General features: G+C 33.4%; 1 protein-coding gene across 1 annotated transcript in view; it reads right to left on the bottom strand.

Moving 5' to 3' along the window:
• The window catches only part of LOC120225705 (cyclic nucleotide-binding domain-containing protein 1-like), a 293,014-nt gene that overhangs the window by 87,765 nt on the left and 185,926 nt on the right, over positions 1–19,323 (bottom strand). The window contains exon 4 of the mRNA XM_039223885.1: positions 14,866–15,056. Within this exon, the coding sequence (XP_039079816.1) occupies positions 14,866–15,056 (191 nt within the window). The remainder of the gene's footprint in view (positions 1–14,865; positions 15,057–19,323) is intronic.

Here is a 19,323-nt window from a genome sequence, read left to right as displayed (position 1 = left end):
AAATTATATATGTTCAAGGGAAACCTATTTTCTCCCATCTAGGATGCTATCAAGTCATCTAATAAATGCTCACAATGGGTCAGAAGACACAAGGAAGCAAGAGGGCTCCAAGCAAAGCTCTCAAAGTAAAAGAAAAGGACTCAAAATGTCTGTTGATGGTCATTTAATCATCTCACTGTTTAGGAAACTTTCTTCTCCGCAGGCTTCTAGGACCCTGTCACAGTTCTAGTTCTGCTTCTTTGCTGCGCTCTTTACATCTTTCCAAGTGTGGAATTAATCAAATTTGCTCCTTGAATTCAACTCTTTCTTTTTATTTTTATTATTATTATTTTTTAATATTTTATTTATTTCTAGGAGAGAGAGAGACAGCGTGAGCAGGGGAGGGTCAGAGAGAGAGGGAGTCACAGACTGAAACAGGCTCCAGGCTTTGAGCTGGCAGTCAGCACAGAGCCCGACGCGGGGCTCGAACCCATGAACCGCGAGATCATGACCTAAGCGAAAGTCGGACGCTTAACCGACTAAGCCACCCAGGCGCCCCCAACTCTTTCTTTTTAATACTGCTTTTATCAGAGTATTTATTTTTGTGGTTTGAATATTACATAACTTTATAGGCAATTTCAAAATCTACATTTGTAGCCATTTTAAGATTGTATCAAACCCACCATAGCAATTAACACAAATACTTTCTTATATAATACATACTTAATAAAACTAATCAATTTAACTGTGAATCTGTAGCATTAGGAAAAGAAAACACTTTCTTTTAAAAAACTAGCTTGTTGAATCTGATCTTTTGTATAGCAAAACACACAAGGTAAAGAGCTACTTCTGCCAAACTGCAGTGGGTATAAAGAAAACAACCAAAATTATATGTAAAATTTCTGTGGAAATAAGCAAATATAAAATGTATTCTGTTACATTCTATGTATTATATGTATTCTAATGTGCATATACGCATCATATTATATGTATATGTAATATAATATATATACTAATTATTTAATATATAATTTACATTATATAGGATGTAATAGGATGTATATGATTACATAATGTATAATTATATAATAATTGGGACATTTGCATTTAATGTTCTATGTGTTGTGGGTACGCATAGATTTTATAAATATGCATTTTATTATATATATATATATATACACATATATAAGTAAAATGGGATGTTGTTTGTATACCAATGACACATGGAATATTAAATGCAATTTTTCCAATTATCCCAAAATGTTATACTTATATTTATTTAAACTTAAATTGTATAAAATAAAATTACTTATATAAAGGTTAGAGGATAGATATTTATGTATCAGAGTAATTGGTTTTTGTGCAAGTGATTTTTCCTGCTGTTTCAGAGTTACAAGGATTAAAGTTTGCAGAATTTGCACAGAGAGTTAGAAATTGTAAAACCAGTTTTGTGAACTTTAGCTCATTGCCACCTTAAGAGATTATAAACTGAGATCAGGGAATTGATGACAAAGCTTGTTCAGTGACAGTTTGTCAGAATCCCACAGTCTTCTCCCTTCTGCCCTCTCCCTTCCCACCTCTCCCCCAGCCAGGCTCAAAGTGAGGAGATAGGAGTTTGAAAAGGGTGTGTAAATGTGTGACTCTCACTCTCCCATCAGCCAAGTAGGCTCACCAAAGGTAACCAGTGTGGAACCGTCTAGAAAAAGGAATCAACTTGGAAAACTGCCAGAAAACATGAACTGACCCAAAAGAAAGGCTGGTGGTCTTTCACTGCTTGACGCCATGAAAGGTATATATTAAATAATCCCCATACAGGAGAGAGCACCCTTTCAGGGAGTTATAGGAAAAAGAATATATAAAAGACTGCATTTAGACATCACATCACAAAAGATAACCATAGAATTTTACCTCTAAAACCACCCTCCCTTCCTTCTTGATCCTGCCTGAGAGGAGCCAGAAAAAAAGCAGATAGTAAGTTGAATAGGATACACAGTAAGAAAAGGATAACCCCTTCCCCCGCTGCAGAATTATGGCAAAAGAAGGCATATACTGTGCTGTCAAGCATGACAGTTTGAAATTTTGATATGAAGACAGGGCTAGAAATTTTAATATCTAAAAACCTGAGGCCATTTGTTAATACCTAAGATTTGACTGAGATTTCATCCAGAGAGCAAGGAAGAATAATGCTACATGGCTTGTCTAAAAACTTTGGTATGAAAAAGAAATAAAGGTATTTTATAATTTTACTCTACTGTGTTCAAATTGTTCCATACACGGTTTTAAGCAATTTTTTTCACATGGTTTCAAATGTTTATCTTTTTATTTTTAAAAAATATTTATTTTTGAAAGAAAGAGTTAGCAGGGGAGGGGCAGAGAGAGGGACAGAGGGTCTGAAGTGGGCTCTATGCTGACAGCAGAGTGCCTGATTGAGGGGCTCAAATTCATGAACCATAAAATCATGACATGAACTGAAGTCACACATTTAACCGACTGAGCCACCCAGATATCCCTCAAATGCTTATTTTTATTTTTATTTATTTTTATTTTTTTATTTTTATTTATTTCTAGGAGAGAGAGAGAGAGACAGCGTGAGCAGGGGAGGGTCAGAGAGAGAGGGAGTCACAGACTGAAACAGGCTGCAGGCTCTGAGCTGGCAGTCAGCACAGAGCCTGACGCGGGGCTCGAACCCACGAACCGAGAGATCATGTCCTAAGCGAAAGCCGGACGCTTAACCGACTAAGCCACCCAGGCACCCCTCAAATGCTTATTTTTAAAAGAAAAGTTCTATTAATAAACTGGAAATTTCTTTTAATAATTACTGAGGACCTTCAACTTAAGTATTTGCATTTACAGTGTTACTAAGTGTAATCTTGTCAAAAATATATTTTAATAAAAGAGTATAGCAAAATATGTATTCATGTAATAAATACAAGAGTATATAAAGTATAAAATATTGTAATGATGGCACATGTGATAGTGTGATTGTGTGTGTTATCATATACCACACCATACTGAGATTACTCTAAATAAATTTAATTTTCTTTATGATTGTTCTTTGATAAACTGAGAGGCTAATTAGAAAAGATAAAATGAATTAAAAAATTTAAATCTACTCAGAATCATTAAGTTGGTGATCTTGAAAGGAATATATGATTTTTTTCATTCCTTTCCTTATATAAAACACTACAAAAGTAAAGCTTTTTGCTTTTAATGTACAAATCAATGTTAAGAAAAGCAAAAACAAAAATTTTTCCTGTATATTTGTATCACACTAATTTTTTTAGTCCAGTTTACATTGATAGCAGGGAAGAAGTACAACAGATGTTTGTATCTCATGAAAAATGAATTTGATCTTTATACTATATTTTTTATCTATGTTCACTATACTCAGATAATGCCCTCCTGTTTATAAAATTGTTAGAATTTTTAAAAAAATATTTTCATTTATTTATTTAGCTTGAGAGAGAGAAAGAGAAGGGCAGAGAGAGGGAGATAGAGAATTCTAAGCAGGTTTTGCACTGTCAATGCAGAGCCCAACATGGGGCTAGATCTCACAAACCACTGTGAGATCATGACCTGAAATGAAATTAAAAGTTGGATGCTAAATAACTGAGCTACCCAGGTGTCTCAAAACTGTCAAAGTTTAAATTAAAGAGTAATGATATTCTTACTATTTTTCTTTTTTGTAATTTGATTCTCTTTATACAATACAACTTAACAGAAGACCATGGGGGTAGGGAAGGGGAAGAAAATAATTACAAACAGAGAGGGAGGGAGGCAAAGCACAAGAGACTCTTAAATACAGAGAACAAACTGAGGGGGATAGAGGGGTAGGGGAGAAGGGAAAGTGGGTGATGGGCATTGATGAGGGCACTTGATGGGATGAACACTGGGTGTTGTATGTAAGCCAATTTGACAATAAATTATATTCATAAAGAATAAAAAAAAGGAAATAATGGCAAAGAAGCGAAATGGATGGAGGAAAAAATAACCCTTTATTTGTGAAAACAATGCAAAAATTCTCCTTAGCACAAATCTTCAAGAATCATAATATATTAATTTGTTAAGGTCAAATAATTTGTTAAATAAACAAAAGGCTCATTTACTAAAATTTGGCAAAGAGCAACATGTATTAAAACTCACATTTCTTACAAGGGACAGTGTCAGCAATGTTAACTTAAATTTTTAGCAACCTGAAATAGATGTTAGTCAATAATCACATACTCGTTTTTCAGCAGACTTAAACAAACGCCTTAGAGTTGCTGGTAGTTAAAAAAAAATAGTCCTCCATCACTTCTATTCTTTTTTTTTCCAAAATATTTTATCAAAAGTAGAAAAGAAAAAAAAAAGACTTTGGAGCCACATACTCCCTGTCAGCAAGTTTGCAATAAAAATCCATCACTGTAGTACTGATAGTCCCTGGCATACTGTAGTAGTACAACTGATAAAACTTTTAATGATGTTGAACAAGAATGGGGTATTGGCAGAAGAGAATGACTGGAAGTTACTATATCTCACACCTTTGAGATGTTCAGGGATGAGTAATTATAAGAACCACAGAATAGAATGACTGTCGTTTGGGGATATCCATACACTGGAGAAAGACAAAGAAGGTAGAAGAAAATCAATCATCAGTTTAAGGTGAAGTATGCAATCCAAAGCCTCCATGACAGCATATAAATGAAATCTCTTCTTCTATAGTTGGAAGACAGACTAAAGCTGAGTGCTGGACCTGGTATTTAATTATAAGGATAGCTAGCTCAAGATAAGGTTACATTCACAGCCCAGCAAGTATTCTGTTGAACTCTGAAACCTGGGCTAATGACTTTAAAACCTGAGTACATTAAAAGTCACAACGACCATCTGCTACATGAAAAAATATGGACAATGCATTTAAAAATGGAATTTTCACCAAGTTCTGGTTCACAGTGGCTCCATAGGATCCATAGACTTACCTCATGGTAATTTCCATGGGCCTGAAATGTATAATTTGAATGGAGACTTAGTAGAACCCTTATATTGGTTTATTGGCCTTTGTGTTAAGAGCTATTATTAAGGAAGATCAAGTGGAAGCCTCTGAAATTGTTCTCTCCCTAACCTATTCAACTTTAGCTAAGATAGTAAATCTAAACAATATCACAGACATCAACAAAATAGCAAGTTTAGAGGTCCCACCCTGTCCTCATTCCTTCACAAAAAAGAATGATTTAGCAACTATCCATCACTGAAAATAGCTGTGAGAGAATTTTGGAATATAATTAAAAAGCTGCAACATACCACTGAAACACGAAAACTAAGAATGGCCATATAGAAAAAGGAAGATAACATTTTACCTGTGTCATTTCATTCCCCAGGCCAGCATAGCTTAGTTCCAAGATGAATCCTCTCCATTGTGAGTTCTTGGTGGGAGTAAAGAAGAGCAGGTGGCCTCAGCAGCCATCACCATTGGGGACCTCCACAATATTTGCCAATGTGGACTTAGTTTCTGGAGACAACAGAGCCCACATTGCTGAGCTACACTGGAATTGGAGCCTCAGAGCCCCAGAGCCAGAATCACCACAGCCTCCTAAGTATTGGCATATGGATACCTTGGATCCAAAGCTATTACTACACACACACTCTAATCTGAGGAGAGAGGGAGAGAGAGAAAAGAACAGAAAGACTACTTAAAGAAATAATTACACAAAACTTCCCTAGCATGGACAAGGAGATAGACATCAAGATTCAAGAAGCCCAAAGAACCCAAGTACGTTGAATATAAAGAGGTGTCCATCAAGATATTTTATAATCCAATTTCATGTCAAAGACAAAGATAGTTTTGAAAGCAGCAATCTGTCACACTAAAGATTATCAATGGATTTCTTAGTAGAAAAACCTTGCAGATCAGGAGAGAGAAGAATGATACACGTAAGGTACTAAAAGAAAAAAAAAACACCAATGACTATATCTGTCACAACTATCCTTCAAAAATCAAAGGGTTGGCAGCCTGGGTGGCTCAGTTGGTTAAGCATCTAACTTCAGCTCAGGTCATTATCACTCAGTTCATGAGTTCCAGCCCTGCGTTGGGCTCTGTGCTAATAGCTTTGGATTCTATATTTCCTTCTCTCTTTGCCCCCTGCTCACACTCTCTCTCAAAAATAAACATTAAAAAAATAAATAAATAAAAATGAAAGACTTTCTCAGATAATAAAAACTGAGGGAGTTCATCAGTCTTAGAGAGGTCTTTAACTGCTAAAACTCTTTAGACAGCTAAAGGGATTTCTTCAACCTGAAACAAATGCATACTAAACAGCAATGTGAAAGCATATGAAAGCATAACTCTTAGAGTACCTGGGTGGCTCAGACAGTTAAGTTCCAACTCTTGATTTCAGCTCAGGTTATGATCTCACAGTTGGTGAGTTCAATTTCGATATCAGACTCAGCGATGACAGTACAGCCTGCTCGGGATTCTCTCTCTCTTCTCTGACCCTCCCGAGCTCTCACTCTCTCTTTCACTTTTTCTCTCTCCCCTTTTCTCAACATAAATAAAAAATTAAACTTGAAAAAATTAGGATTCTTCAAATCCTAATCTAAAAGTTAAATAACAAAAAATATTAAGAATAACTATAAACACAAAAAAAATTTAATGGATGCACAGTATACGAATAAGTAAACTCTGACTATAAGTGCACAAAGTGGAGGGAGTGTAAAAGTGTAGAAATTTTGTATGTGACTGAAGTTAAATTGTTACCAACTTAAATAAAGAAATCTAACTGCAAAATATTTAGTGATACACAAAAGATAAAGAGAAAAGAATCAAAGCAAATTACTATAAAAACTTATCAAATAACAAAGGATGACAAGAGAGCAAAACAACTACCAAAAAGAAAGAAAACAATTAACTAAATGACAATAGTAAATCCTTACTTACCATAAATCATTTTAAAGGCAAATGGATCAAATTCCTCATTAAAAAACATAGAATGGCTGAATAGATCACAAAAACATGAACCAGTAATACACTGTCTGTGAGAAACTTACTTTAGATTTAAGGACACACATAATAATAGACTTTCATTCAAAAAGTGGGCTTTCGGGGTGCCTGGGTGGCTTAGTCGGTTAAGCGTCTGACTTTCACTTAGGTCATGATCTCACAGTTCATGGGTTCGGGCCCCACGTCAGGCTCTGTGCTGACTGCCAGCTCAGAGCCTGGAGCCTGTTTCAGTCTGTGACTCCCTCTCTCTCTGACCCTCCCCTGCTCATGCTGTCTCTCTCTCTCTCTCCTAGAAATAAATAAAACATTAAAAAAAAAAGTGGGCTTTCTTCCACATACCAAATCAACAAAGAAATAGCTGACTTGAACAACACTATAGACTGAATGGACCTAACAGACATATATGGAACTTTCCACCCAACAGCAGAATAATATATAGTCTTCTCAAATGCACAAAGTATATTCTTCAGGATAGATCACATATTAGGTCACAAAACATCTTAATAAATTAAAGATCAATATCATTCTAAGTATATTTTTCAACAACAATGAAATGAAACTAGAAATCAAAAACTTCAAGAAAAAGGGATAGTTCACAAATATGTAGAAACTAAACAATACATTCTTCACCAACCACTGGGTCAAAAAAGAAGTCAAAAGGCAATTAAAGAAAATCTCAAAACAAAGAAAAAGAAAGCACCATATACCAAATTTTGGGATGTAGTGAAAGCAGTCCTAAAAGAAATATTTATAGTGATAAATGTTTATACAAAAAAGAATTCAAATAAACTAATCTTGTACCTTAAGGAACTAGAAAAAGAGGAACAAACTGAGTCAGTGAGCAGAAGGAAGGAAATAATAAAGATTATAGTAGAAATAAGCCAAGTAGAGGATAGGAAAACCCTTTGAAATCAATAAAGCTAGGAGTTGTATTTTTTAAGATAATATTGACAAACTCATAATCTAAGAAAAAAGGAGATGTTTTAAATGTATAAAATCAAAAATGAAAAGGAAACAGATGGTTCAGAAATAAAATGTACTATTAAAGATTAATACAAATAGTTGTATGCCAACAAATTGTATAACCCAGAAAAAAATGAATATACTTTTAGAAATATACATCTTACCAAAAGTAAATCAAGCAATATAAGCCTGTGGAGATGGGTAACAAATAAGCATACTGAGTCAGTAATCAAATCTCTCACAGTAAAGAAAAGCACAGTATAGAATGACTTCACAAGTGAATTCTATCAAACATTAAAAAAAAATAGATACCAATACTTCCTAATGTCTTCAAAAAAAAAGAAGAATTTCAAACTAATTTTCTGACAGCACCCTGATATATCAAAGGCAGACAAAGACATCATAAGGAAAGATAACTATAGACCAAATATCTCTAAGGAACATACATGCAAAAGACAAAACAAAACAAAACAAAACAAAACAAAACAAAACAAACAAAAAAGAAACAAAAGTAAAATATTTAAAAAACTAAATAAAATGCTAATAATCTAAATTCAGTAGTACACTAAAAGGTTTATATACCATAGGAATCTATCCCTGGAATGCAGAGATGGCTCCAGTTTTGTAACTTAAACAATGTGACTCATGACAATAGAATGATTAAAGGGAAAAACCACATGATTACCTAAATAGATGCAGAAAAAGCATTTGACAAAATTCAACATCCCTTCATGAAAAACGCTGAACAAAACAGATATAGAAGGAATGTATCTCAACAAAATAAAGGTCACATATAAAATGTCAATAGTTAACATTACAATCAACGAAGGAAAATGTAAAAGATTTTCTTTTTTCTTTTTAAGATCTATAATATTTTTTTTATACCCAAGGCAAGAATACCCACCATTGCCACTTCCATTCAATACAGTACTGAATTCCTAGAGACATTAGATAGAAGGAGAAGGAGAAGGAGAAAGGAAGAAGGGGAGGGGAAAGAGAAGCAGAATAGAGGAAGGAAGAACGAAAGAAAGAAAGAAAGAAAGAAAGAAAGAAAGAAAGAAAGAAAGAAAGAAAGGGAGGGAAAGACATTCAAATAGGAAAGACAAAAGAGTAATTATCTCTCTTTGCATATGACATAATCCTATATGTACAAAATTCCAAAATTCAACCAATAACTCTTAGAAATAATAAATGAATTTAGTAAAGTTGCAGAATATCAAATGACCATAAAAAATCAGTGGTTTTTCTATACACAAGAAAAAGTCTACAAAAAGGGAATTGAGAAAAGAATCCTATTTACAAGAACAAAAAGAATAAAATACTTAGGAATAAATTTAACCAAAGAGGTAAAAGACATGTACAGTAAAAATTATACAACATTGATGAAGGAAATTAAATACCACACCAAAAATTGGAAACATCTTGTGTTCATGGAGACAAAAAAATATTATAGTTAAAATCTCCATACTACCAAAGTAAATCAACAACACAATTAAAAGATTATACAGCATGAACAATGGGGATTTATGTTATGCTTTAACATACACAGTTCAATAAATGTGATATAACATATTAATAGAATGATAGAATGAAAGATAAAAATCATATGATCATCTCAATAATAATTTTTAAATATAAAAAAAGCATATGAGAAAATACATAATAAATTCATGACAAAAAGCCTCAACAAATTGGGTATAGAAGGAAGGTGACTCAACATAAACAAGGTCATATACAACAAACCCACAGATAACATCACATCATATCAATGATAAAAGGTTAAACTCTTTTCCTCTAAGATCAGGAACAAGACAAGGGTGCCACTCTCACTGCTATTACTTGACACAGTACTGGAATTCCTAGCAAGAGCAATTAGGCAAGAGAAAGAAATAAAGGCATCCAAATTGGGAAGTAGCAAAATTTTCATGATTTGCAGATGACATGACCTTATATACAGAAAATCCTAAGACTCAACCAAAAACTGTGAAAATAATAAAAGAATCCAGTAAAAGTTGCAGAATACAAAATCAATATACAGAAATATGTTGCATTTCTATACACTAATAATGAACTATGCAGCTAATAATGAAAGAGAAATTAAGAAAGCAATCCAATTTACAGTTGCATCAAAAAGAATAAAATACCTAGGAGTAAATATAAGCAAGGAGGTAAATGATTTGTACACTGAAAACTATAAGACACTAATGAACAATTTAAAATGACACAAATAAATGGAAAGATATTCTGCGCTCATGGATGAGAAGAGTCAATATTGTTAAAAATCTCCATCCTACTTAAAGCAATCTCTATCAAAATTCCAATGGCATTTTTCACAGAAATAAAACAATCCTAAAATTTGTGTGAAACCACAAAAGATAGCCAAATAGCCAAAGCAATCTTGAGAAAGAAAAAAAGTTGGAAGCATCACACTTCCTTATTTCAAACCATACTACAAATTTATAGTAATTAAAATGGCATAATACTGGCTGAAAAATAGACAACAGACCAATGGAATGGAATAGAGAGCTCAGAAATAAACCCCCACATATACAGTTAACTAATATTTGATAAGGGCACTAAGAACATTCAGTGGTGGAGATGATAGTCTTTTCCAGTAGGGTTGGGAAAACTGGATAAACACATACAAAAAAAAAAAAAAGAATTTGGATCTATCATGTATCATTCACAAAAATTAACTTGAAATAAATTAAAGACTTAAACATAGGATCTGACACCTTAAAACTAGAAGAAAATATAGGAAAGAAGCTCCTTGACATTGATCTTGATAATCATTTTCTTGGATATAATACCAAGAGCAAATGCAACAAAAGCAAAAATCAGTAAGTGGGACTAAATCAAAACTAAAAGCTTCTGCATAGCAAAAGAAACTAGTAACAAAATGAAAACAATACATGCAATAAGAGAAAATATTTGCAAACCATATAGCAAATAAGAGGTTAATTATTTCATATATATATGGGACTCATGCAACTCAGTAGCAAAACAACAACAAAACACAATCTGATTTTAAAATGAGCAGAAGAACTAAACAGACACTTTTTCCAAAGACAGCCAAATGACTAATAAGTACATGAAAAGATGCTCAACATCACTAATCATCAGAGAAATGCAAATAAAAACTACAATGGGAAATCACTTCACACCTTATAACAGAATGGCTATCCTCAAGAAGACAAGAAATAACATGTGTTTGTGAGAATGTGGAGAAAAAGAAATCCTTATACAATGTTGGTGGTAATATAAATTAGTTCAGCCAATATGGAAAATGGTATGGAATTTCCTCAAAACAATTAAAAACAGAACTACCATAATCCAGTATACTGGGTATATATCCAAAACAAATGAAAACAAGATATTGAAGAGATATCTGCATTTCCATGTTTATTATAGCATTACTCACAATCCTCAACTTAAGTGTTCATCAGTCGATGAATAAAGAAAGATCTGTTATATATGCAATAGAATATTATTTAGCCATTGGAAAGGAGGAAATATTGTGATTTGTGACAACATGGATGGACCGTGAGGGCATTATGCTAAGCAAGATAAGCCAGACAAAGACAAATACTGTAGGGTATTAATTATATGTAAAATTTTAAAAATTCAAATTCAAAGAACAAAGGCATTACAATTCTTGATTTCAAACTATATTAAAAAGCCACAGTAATCAAAACGGTATGCCACTGGCATAAAAACAGACAAACCAATGGAACAGAGTAAAGAACCCAGAAAAACTCCGTACATTTACCGTTACTGATCTTCCACAGGAATACCAAGAACATATAATGAGTAAAGGCTGGTCACATCAATAAATGATGTTAGGAGAATAAGACGTCTGTCTGTAGAACAATAATCATGGGCTGTTCTCTCACACCATATAGAAAAACCATGTCAAAATGGGTTAAAATCTTAAACATAAGACCTGAAACCATAAAGCTCTTAGAAGAAAACAGAACAGCTTCTTGACATTGCTCTGGGCAATGATTTTTTGGATATGACACCAAAAGCACAGGGAACAAGAGCAAAAATATAAAAGTGAGACTGCATCAAACTAAAAAATTTCTGTAGAGCAGAAGAAGCAATCAACAGAATGAAAGGCAACCTATGGAATAAGAGAAAATATTCACAAACCATATATCTGGATAAGGTTAATATATACCCAAAATGTATAAGAAACACAACTCAATAGGATAAAGAAACACATAACCCAACTAAAAACTGAGAAAAAAACCTAAATATCATCTCTCAAAAGAAGACATATAAATGACCAACAGGTATTTGAAAAAGTGCTCAACATCACTAATCATCAGGAAAATACAACTCAAAACCATAATGAGTTATCACTTCACACCTGTTAAAACGGCTGTCATCAAAGAGACAAAGGCAAGAGTTGGGAAAGATATGGAGGAAATGGGATCTCTGTACACTGTAGAAATGTAAATTAGTACAGCCATTACTGAACACAGTACAGAGTTTCCCCCATAAAGTTAAAAATAGAACTACCATAGTTTCTGTATAGACAGCTAAAGAAATGACACCATCTCAAAGAAATATCTGCATTCCCATTGCAGCATTATTAACAATAGTCAAGGTATGGAAACAATTTAAATGTCTATCCATAGATCAATGGCTAAAGAAAATGTCAACTGCTACAACATGGATGAACCTGAAGGACACTAGGTGAAGTGAAATAAATCAGACATAGAAAAACAAATATTGTATGATCTCACTTATACGTGTAATCTAAAATAGTAAAACTCAGGTGCCTGGGTGGCCCAGTTGGTTAAGCCTCTCACTTCAGCTAAGGTCATGATTTTACTGTTGTTTGAGCCTGCATCAGGTTCTGTGCTGACAGCTCAGAGCCTGGAGCTTGCTTCTGATTCTGTGTCTCCCTCTCTCTCTGCCCCTCTCTGACTTGTGCTTACCCTCTCTCTCTCAAAAATAAATAAACATTAAAAACAGTTTTAAAAAACATAAAACAGTGAAATGCTTAGGAGCAAAGAGTAAAATGTTGGTTATCAGGGGCTGGGGGGTAGAGGAAATGAAGAGATATTGCTCAAAGTCTACAGAGTTTCAGTTATGCAAAATGAGTAAATCTTAGAGATATAATGTATAGCAGGGGACTAACGTTAGCAATATTGTACTGTATTCCTGAAATTTGGTAAGAGGGTAGATATTAGTGCTTTCACCACAAAAATATAACCATGTGAGATGATGAATATGGTAATTAGCTTGATTGTGGTGATAATTTCACCTTATTTACATTTGAGATATATACCTGAAATACATACAATTTTTACTTTTCAATGGCAACTCAACTAAACTAGAGAAAAAAAATACTTCATCACATGCAAAATGACAGATTGGTACTACTTTCACAGACCTAATGCAGAATTCAGAGGTAGTGGTCCCATCACATTCCCATTTAATTCATGAGTTTTGCCCTCACCAAATGAACAAACAAATATGTCCTGGAAGACTAGATTTAACTACTACAAAGTAGATCAAGAAGTAGGTCTAATTATAGCTGCTGCATCAAGAGTGGTATTTTTTTCCGAAAATATAATGAAATGGAATCAGGTACATGGTATGCGGCCACTGAGTGGCATTGTATTTTTTCATTTCTATCATGAAAGATCAGAGGCACCTGGGTGACTTAATCATTTAAGCGTCAACTTCATCTCAGTTCATGATTTCACAGTTCATGGGTTGGAGCCTTGCGTTGGGCTCTGTGCTGGCAGCTCAGAGCCTGGAGCCTGCTTAGAATTCTGTGTCTCCCTCGCTCTCTGCCCCTCTTTGCCCCTCAAAAATAAACATTATTTGAAACCAACTTGACAATAAACTATTTAAGAAAAAGAAAATAAATAAATAAACATTAAAAAAATATCAGAAACATTACCTGTTCATGTGCGATCAACAACCATATACTTTTATATTCTTGTCTCAGTTTTTATCTTCATCTTTCTTTCATAGTTTTATCCATCCTCATTCCTTCTTGAACCTGAGAATGGCCTAGGATTTCCAGACTTCAATCAATAGTGCTAAATAATTTGGTTTTAATTGGTTTAATTTTTTTCCTACGCTGAACATCTTGACTACCCTAAATCTAAAACTGGCTTTTTTAAAGCTACAATTCTAGTCAAATAACATTTAATACCCATGGGGAGTATCCAGAGATCCAATGAATACTGAACTTTAAGTTTCTGAACAGCTGATAGTCTGATAATAAATGTAAGTGAAGGATTTTCTTCAAGTAAGACCTATTAATGGAATCAACACCTTGACCTTAGTACTGCTCTTGATATAATTAGGATAAGCATACATTTTTAACTTGATTAAAAAGACCTTTCATGATCTGTCCTCTGTCTTCCTGTCCTGAAATCACTTGTTCCCTCTCCCTTATCTCAAACTCCCCTTCTTCATCACTCAATGATCCAACCACATTGTCCTTGTCCTTGTTATCGAATATATAATCTCTGTCAGTGGGTGGTATGTTGTTGAAGGCATCCCTCATTAAAATTTCTAAAACAAATTTCAAGTTCAATATTAATAGTATAATTTTCATTTTTAAAAAAATTTTAGATATATATAGAGAAAGCATAAGCGGGGTGGGGAGCGGTGGACAGAGGGAGAGAGAAAATTCCAAGCAGGCTCCATGCTCAGCATGGAGCTGTATGCCAGGCTGGACCCCATGACCCTGGGGCCATGACCTTAGCCAAAACCAAGAATCGGACACTCAACCAACTGAGCCAACCAGGTGCCCCAGTATAATTTCCATTTTTAAAAGATATAAAGTTTTTAAAGATTGTTTATCGTTTAATACTTAAGAACTCACTGAAGATATCTGGATTTATATATCAGTTAGAGATCAAATTTTACAATAATGATACCTTGGTTACTTATGGAAAAAACAAATATTCATTTCTTACCACTGGCTTCAATGAAGGTGGGTGCATCTCAGGAAGTATGTTTTTGAAGTCTTCATTGAAAAAAAATCCTTGGGAACTCTGAGGTATGAAAGAGGATGCTGACTCATTTTCATCAATCAGATCTTTATACACCTTTGTTTGAAGTCGAGCTGAGCCTTTCAGTATTATATAAAATCCATCATTTCCAACCACTGAAACAAAACAAAACCAAAAAAAGATATACTGTTGACTTAATTTCCCAGGCTCTTTGGTATAGACATGACCACAGAACTCATTACATTTGCATTGCTTTTAGCAGATTTCTTCTATTCAATGAGGACTATAACATGGCACTTAGATATGCACAAATAATTTACTCAAATAAGAAAGAATAGCAAAGACATGTCTCCACATTTGAAGAATTCTTTTCTGACAATTACAATAATCAATCCTCTTATGGAACTGATAGATTCTGGAAAAAGAACCTGGGGAACATATTACAGTTAGTGGAATTACGATATTTTGAGAAAAATAGGATCAGAAAACTCCTTGAACTCTTTAAAATGTTGCCTTCCCCTCAAAAATGCCATTTTGCTTATTTTATGTAAGAATATATATTTATTATTAACTTTTATTTGTCTTTTCTTTGGACATGATGATTGCTCATAGCTAGTTTGGAGATAGAGATCATTAATAGAAGAAAGATTTTTCCAGTATTTCTCCTACTCCACATTGTAAGTCACCACAATCGCTCCTCTAATTCAATTTCTAAGTTTAACTATGTTCCTATGTAAGTCTGGTTGGTTTATTCAGTTGTGAGCATTTTGAATCCAACTTAAATCCATTCTAGTTCTTCTAAAGTCTGAACTTTCGAAGAAACAGGACATGGGAACTGGATGATGACATTTTCCATTTGTTTACATTACTTTATAGGATTGGAGCAAATTATTCAAGTGCTGTGAGAAGAGCTTTTTCTTAAATTTTGTTTACTATATCACTACAAATAGAAACTTTACAAATTGATATAGGGACAACTTTTTTTTTTAATGTCTAAGAGATGCCAATTGCTTGCCTTTTATGCTTTTTTCTAAATGAGTGCTTTATTCGTGGGGCTTTCTTGTTTACCATCTGTATACAGTGACTACAGGATAGTGCTTTTCAGTCTTCTTTAAAGCAAGGATTGTTTTGCCTGAATACTTGAGCTTAAAATAGATGTCTTTCTGGATAGCATAATATCACTTCTTACTAAACATCTAATCCATGTGGTGAAAGTATTACAGACACATTGCTTTTAAAAAGCTATCAGGTGAGTTGTATGAGAACTACATTGTAGAAAGTATACTGTAAAGGGAAAGATAATAAAATGTTGTAAGAGTGGTAATGATTTTGACCAATTACATAGGGGGAAAAGGCAGTTGTGTGAAAGCTGTTTTCCAATAAATACATTTGGATTCTGTTCTGGTATAGACTTAATTGGCACTTCTTAGCATAGAATAAAAGTTGTAGAAAGAGGTATATTGTGTGAAATAATTTTCTTCCAAAGGCTGTTAATTGCCTACCCAGTATGAATATGCTCCTTTTTCTTTACCACCAAACCACAATTTTATTGGGTGTTGCATATGCATTTAAAAATTACATTTTGCAGATATTCTTATATGTGTGGCCCTGTGTCATGATTCTAATTAATAAAACACTGGGAGAATTATTGCTTTCCAAATATGCATGCCACTCTTTCTTCCTGGATACCTAGAAAAAGTTATGATGTTGGAGCTGGAGAAGCATTCTATAACTAAAAGGAAAAGGAAAGGATAATCTCAGGAAATTCACCTTTAAATATGTCTTATGACTTCAGATTATGTAACATAAATAAATCCTGAACGTTTTGTAAACTAGTGTCCTTTAGTTCTCTACTACTCACAGCTGAAAACTATTTCCATGAATATTGTAATTTCACTTAATTCTAACCATAAAATATGTTCACGTTACTGATGAATATAACTCTTCTGTTTCTCTGATTTAAACCTTCCTTTTCCTTAAGACTTTGGCCCAGTGGCAGTGAATTTGACCCATTAATCTCTACTTACAATGCATTAGTTTTCACAATTACATTTTTAAAATATCTGTAATATTAAGGAGCCCCTTAAGGAGTTAAACTAGTGGGGGAGTAGACTTTGAGATTCATAGAAAATATTTTGGTCAGAAAATATTTCATCAGCCCTCAAATTACACTTACCAAAGAAATAAGTCAAATTACTCATTTCTGGAAGATGCTAACTCCACTTATGTATAAATATGATAGTTGTATTTGAAATGGCAGGGAGAGACTATGTTTTACATAGATATCATGCTTTTAGTAGTAGTAATAGGTAGATACCATTTCAAATGATTTATTATGAACTGATGATTCCTTCTTTCCAAAACAAAGTACTACAAACAGATCAAGTGCTCATCTAGGAGGCAAGGGGAGGGCCTAAGATTTGATCCCAGTGTTGTATTCATTCAGAATCTGGGAGAACCACACATTCCTAGGTTCAACTTCTAGTTCAAACCTGTCATGCCAAATTGAATTATTGACATGTGTTAAAATTTTCTGTATTTGATATAAAAAATTTTTGTGTGGCAGTTACTATTAAGGAGTTTAATTATAAATTTCAAAACTAATATAAATAACCAAATTTTACCAAAGATTATTTTTAAAATTTTTGTCCAATATGAATTAGTAGACTTTCAGATACGCGGATGAAAAAGACTTAATTATAATATTTGAATTAGTTAATGATACTTAAAATGGCATTAAATATTAATTTGGAAATACTTCACTTAATATAAAGTCCATAAACTATTTTATTTAAACATCTTGCATAAATCTATGTCCTTAGTTTCCTCATCATAACTTTAATCATTTCTCCAATCATCTAACACAGTTATGAGAAAAATTATCTTTACTCCGATTGGTTTGAAATACAGTATATTTTGTATCTTTATGCAGTGAAGTTCCTAGAAATATTTTCCCAAGCTACAAGTAACTATAATTATTTGCCTGACATTGACAAGTATTTTTTAGCTGTTTATTTTAAACTTCGTAAAATAATTGTTCAATTTACTGCTAAAAATGTATTCTTCCAAAATTAAAAAAATTCAGAAAAAGTACAAGGAAAAATAAGAATCTTCAATACTTATACAAACCAGAATTTCTATAAGTGCATTTATTTTGAAACAGAGAGTGAGAGGTGCGTGGGCGGCTCAGTCAGTTAAGTGTCTGACTTCAGCTCAGGTCACGATCTCATGGTTGAGTTCAAGCCTCACTCTGGGCTTTGGACTGACAGCTTGGAGCCTGCTTCAGATTCTCTGTCTCCTTTTTTCTCTCTGCCTCTCCCATGCTCACACTTTCTGTCTCTCAAAAATAAATAAATAAACATTTTTTAAAAAGAGAATAAATTTCAGCATTCAAACATACTTTAGGAAATTTACATTAGAAAAAGAAACAGAGAAAGAGAGAGATGAGTGGTGGAGTGAGAGAGAAAGAGAAACCAGAATAATTAAAATTAAAGGCTGAAAAAATCAAATATTGACAAGGATGTGAAGTAAACATAATTCTCATACATTGATGGTGGGAGTGTAAAGTTGTACAATTGCTTTGTAAAAATGTCTGGCACTTTCTAATAAAATGAAACATATATCCAACTTATGTTCCTGTAATTTAACTCTACATGTTTACTCAGAGGAAACAAAAGCAGATGTCCAAAAAAGGACTTGTACTAGAATGTTATTAGCAGCATTAGTATAATGGCTAACAGAGCTAAAAGCTGGAAACAGCTCAGGTATGCAACCAGAATAAAATATATTTTAAAAAAAATCTCTGGTATATACATACAGTGGAATACTACTCAGCCATAAAAAATGAATGAACAATTGATTCACGTGACATGAATCTTAAAAATATTACGTTGATTGAAAGAAGGCTTTCATAAGAGAGTAGATATCATTTTATCTTGTTTTAGAGTTCTAAAAACTTCACACAAGGCAGATTTATACTGAAAGAAGAAGGAAGGAAGGAAGGAAGGAAGGAAAGAAAGAAAAACAAAAAAGAGCAGTTGTCTCTGGTGGGTGGGCCAGAGATTGGGAAGAATCATGTGAAGAACTTTCTGAGGGAATAATGAAGTTCTATATCTTGATAGAGGTTTGGATTAGAGTATTTGTCAAAACTCATCAAGTGATACACTTAAGGTTTATATATGCACACCATTATATATAAGTTTTACCTTAAAAGACTAAAGTACCAGAAAGAAATATTGAATTATAGGTAAATAGAATGGAATGTTATGGAGATATAGAGTGGTGAAAATCTGTAGGATCAAATGTACAATTACAAAATGATAAACATTTTTTTCTCTTTCTTTGTCCACTGTTCCAAACATATTAGATATATTAATGCTTTTTATCCTTTGGGCAACCCTATGAGTCAGGTACTAGGATTGC

This window comes from Hyaena hyaena, unplaced genomic scaffold, assembly GCF_003009895.1.
Source record: "Hyaena hyaena isolate Hyena2069 unplaced genomic scaffold, ASM300989v1 scaffold_1482, whole genome shotgun sequence".
NCBI lineage: Eukaryota > Metazoa > Chordata > Mammalia > Carnivora > Hyaenidae > Hyaena > Hyaena hyaena.
Note: the sequence above shows the minus strand (reverse complement) of the source record. Positions and strands in the feature narration are given on the sequence as shown.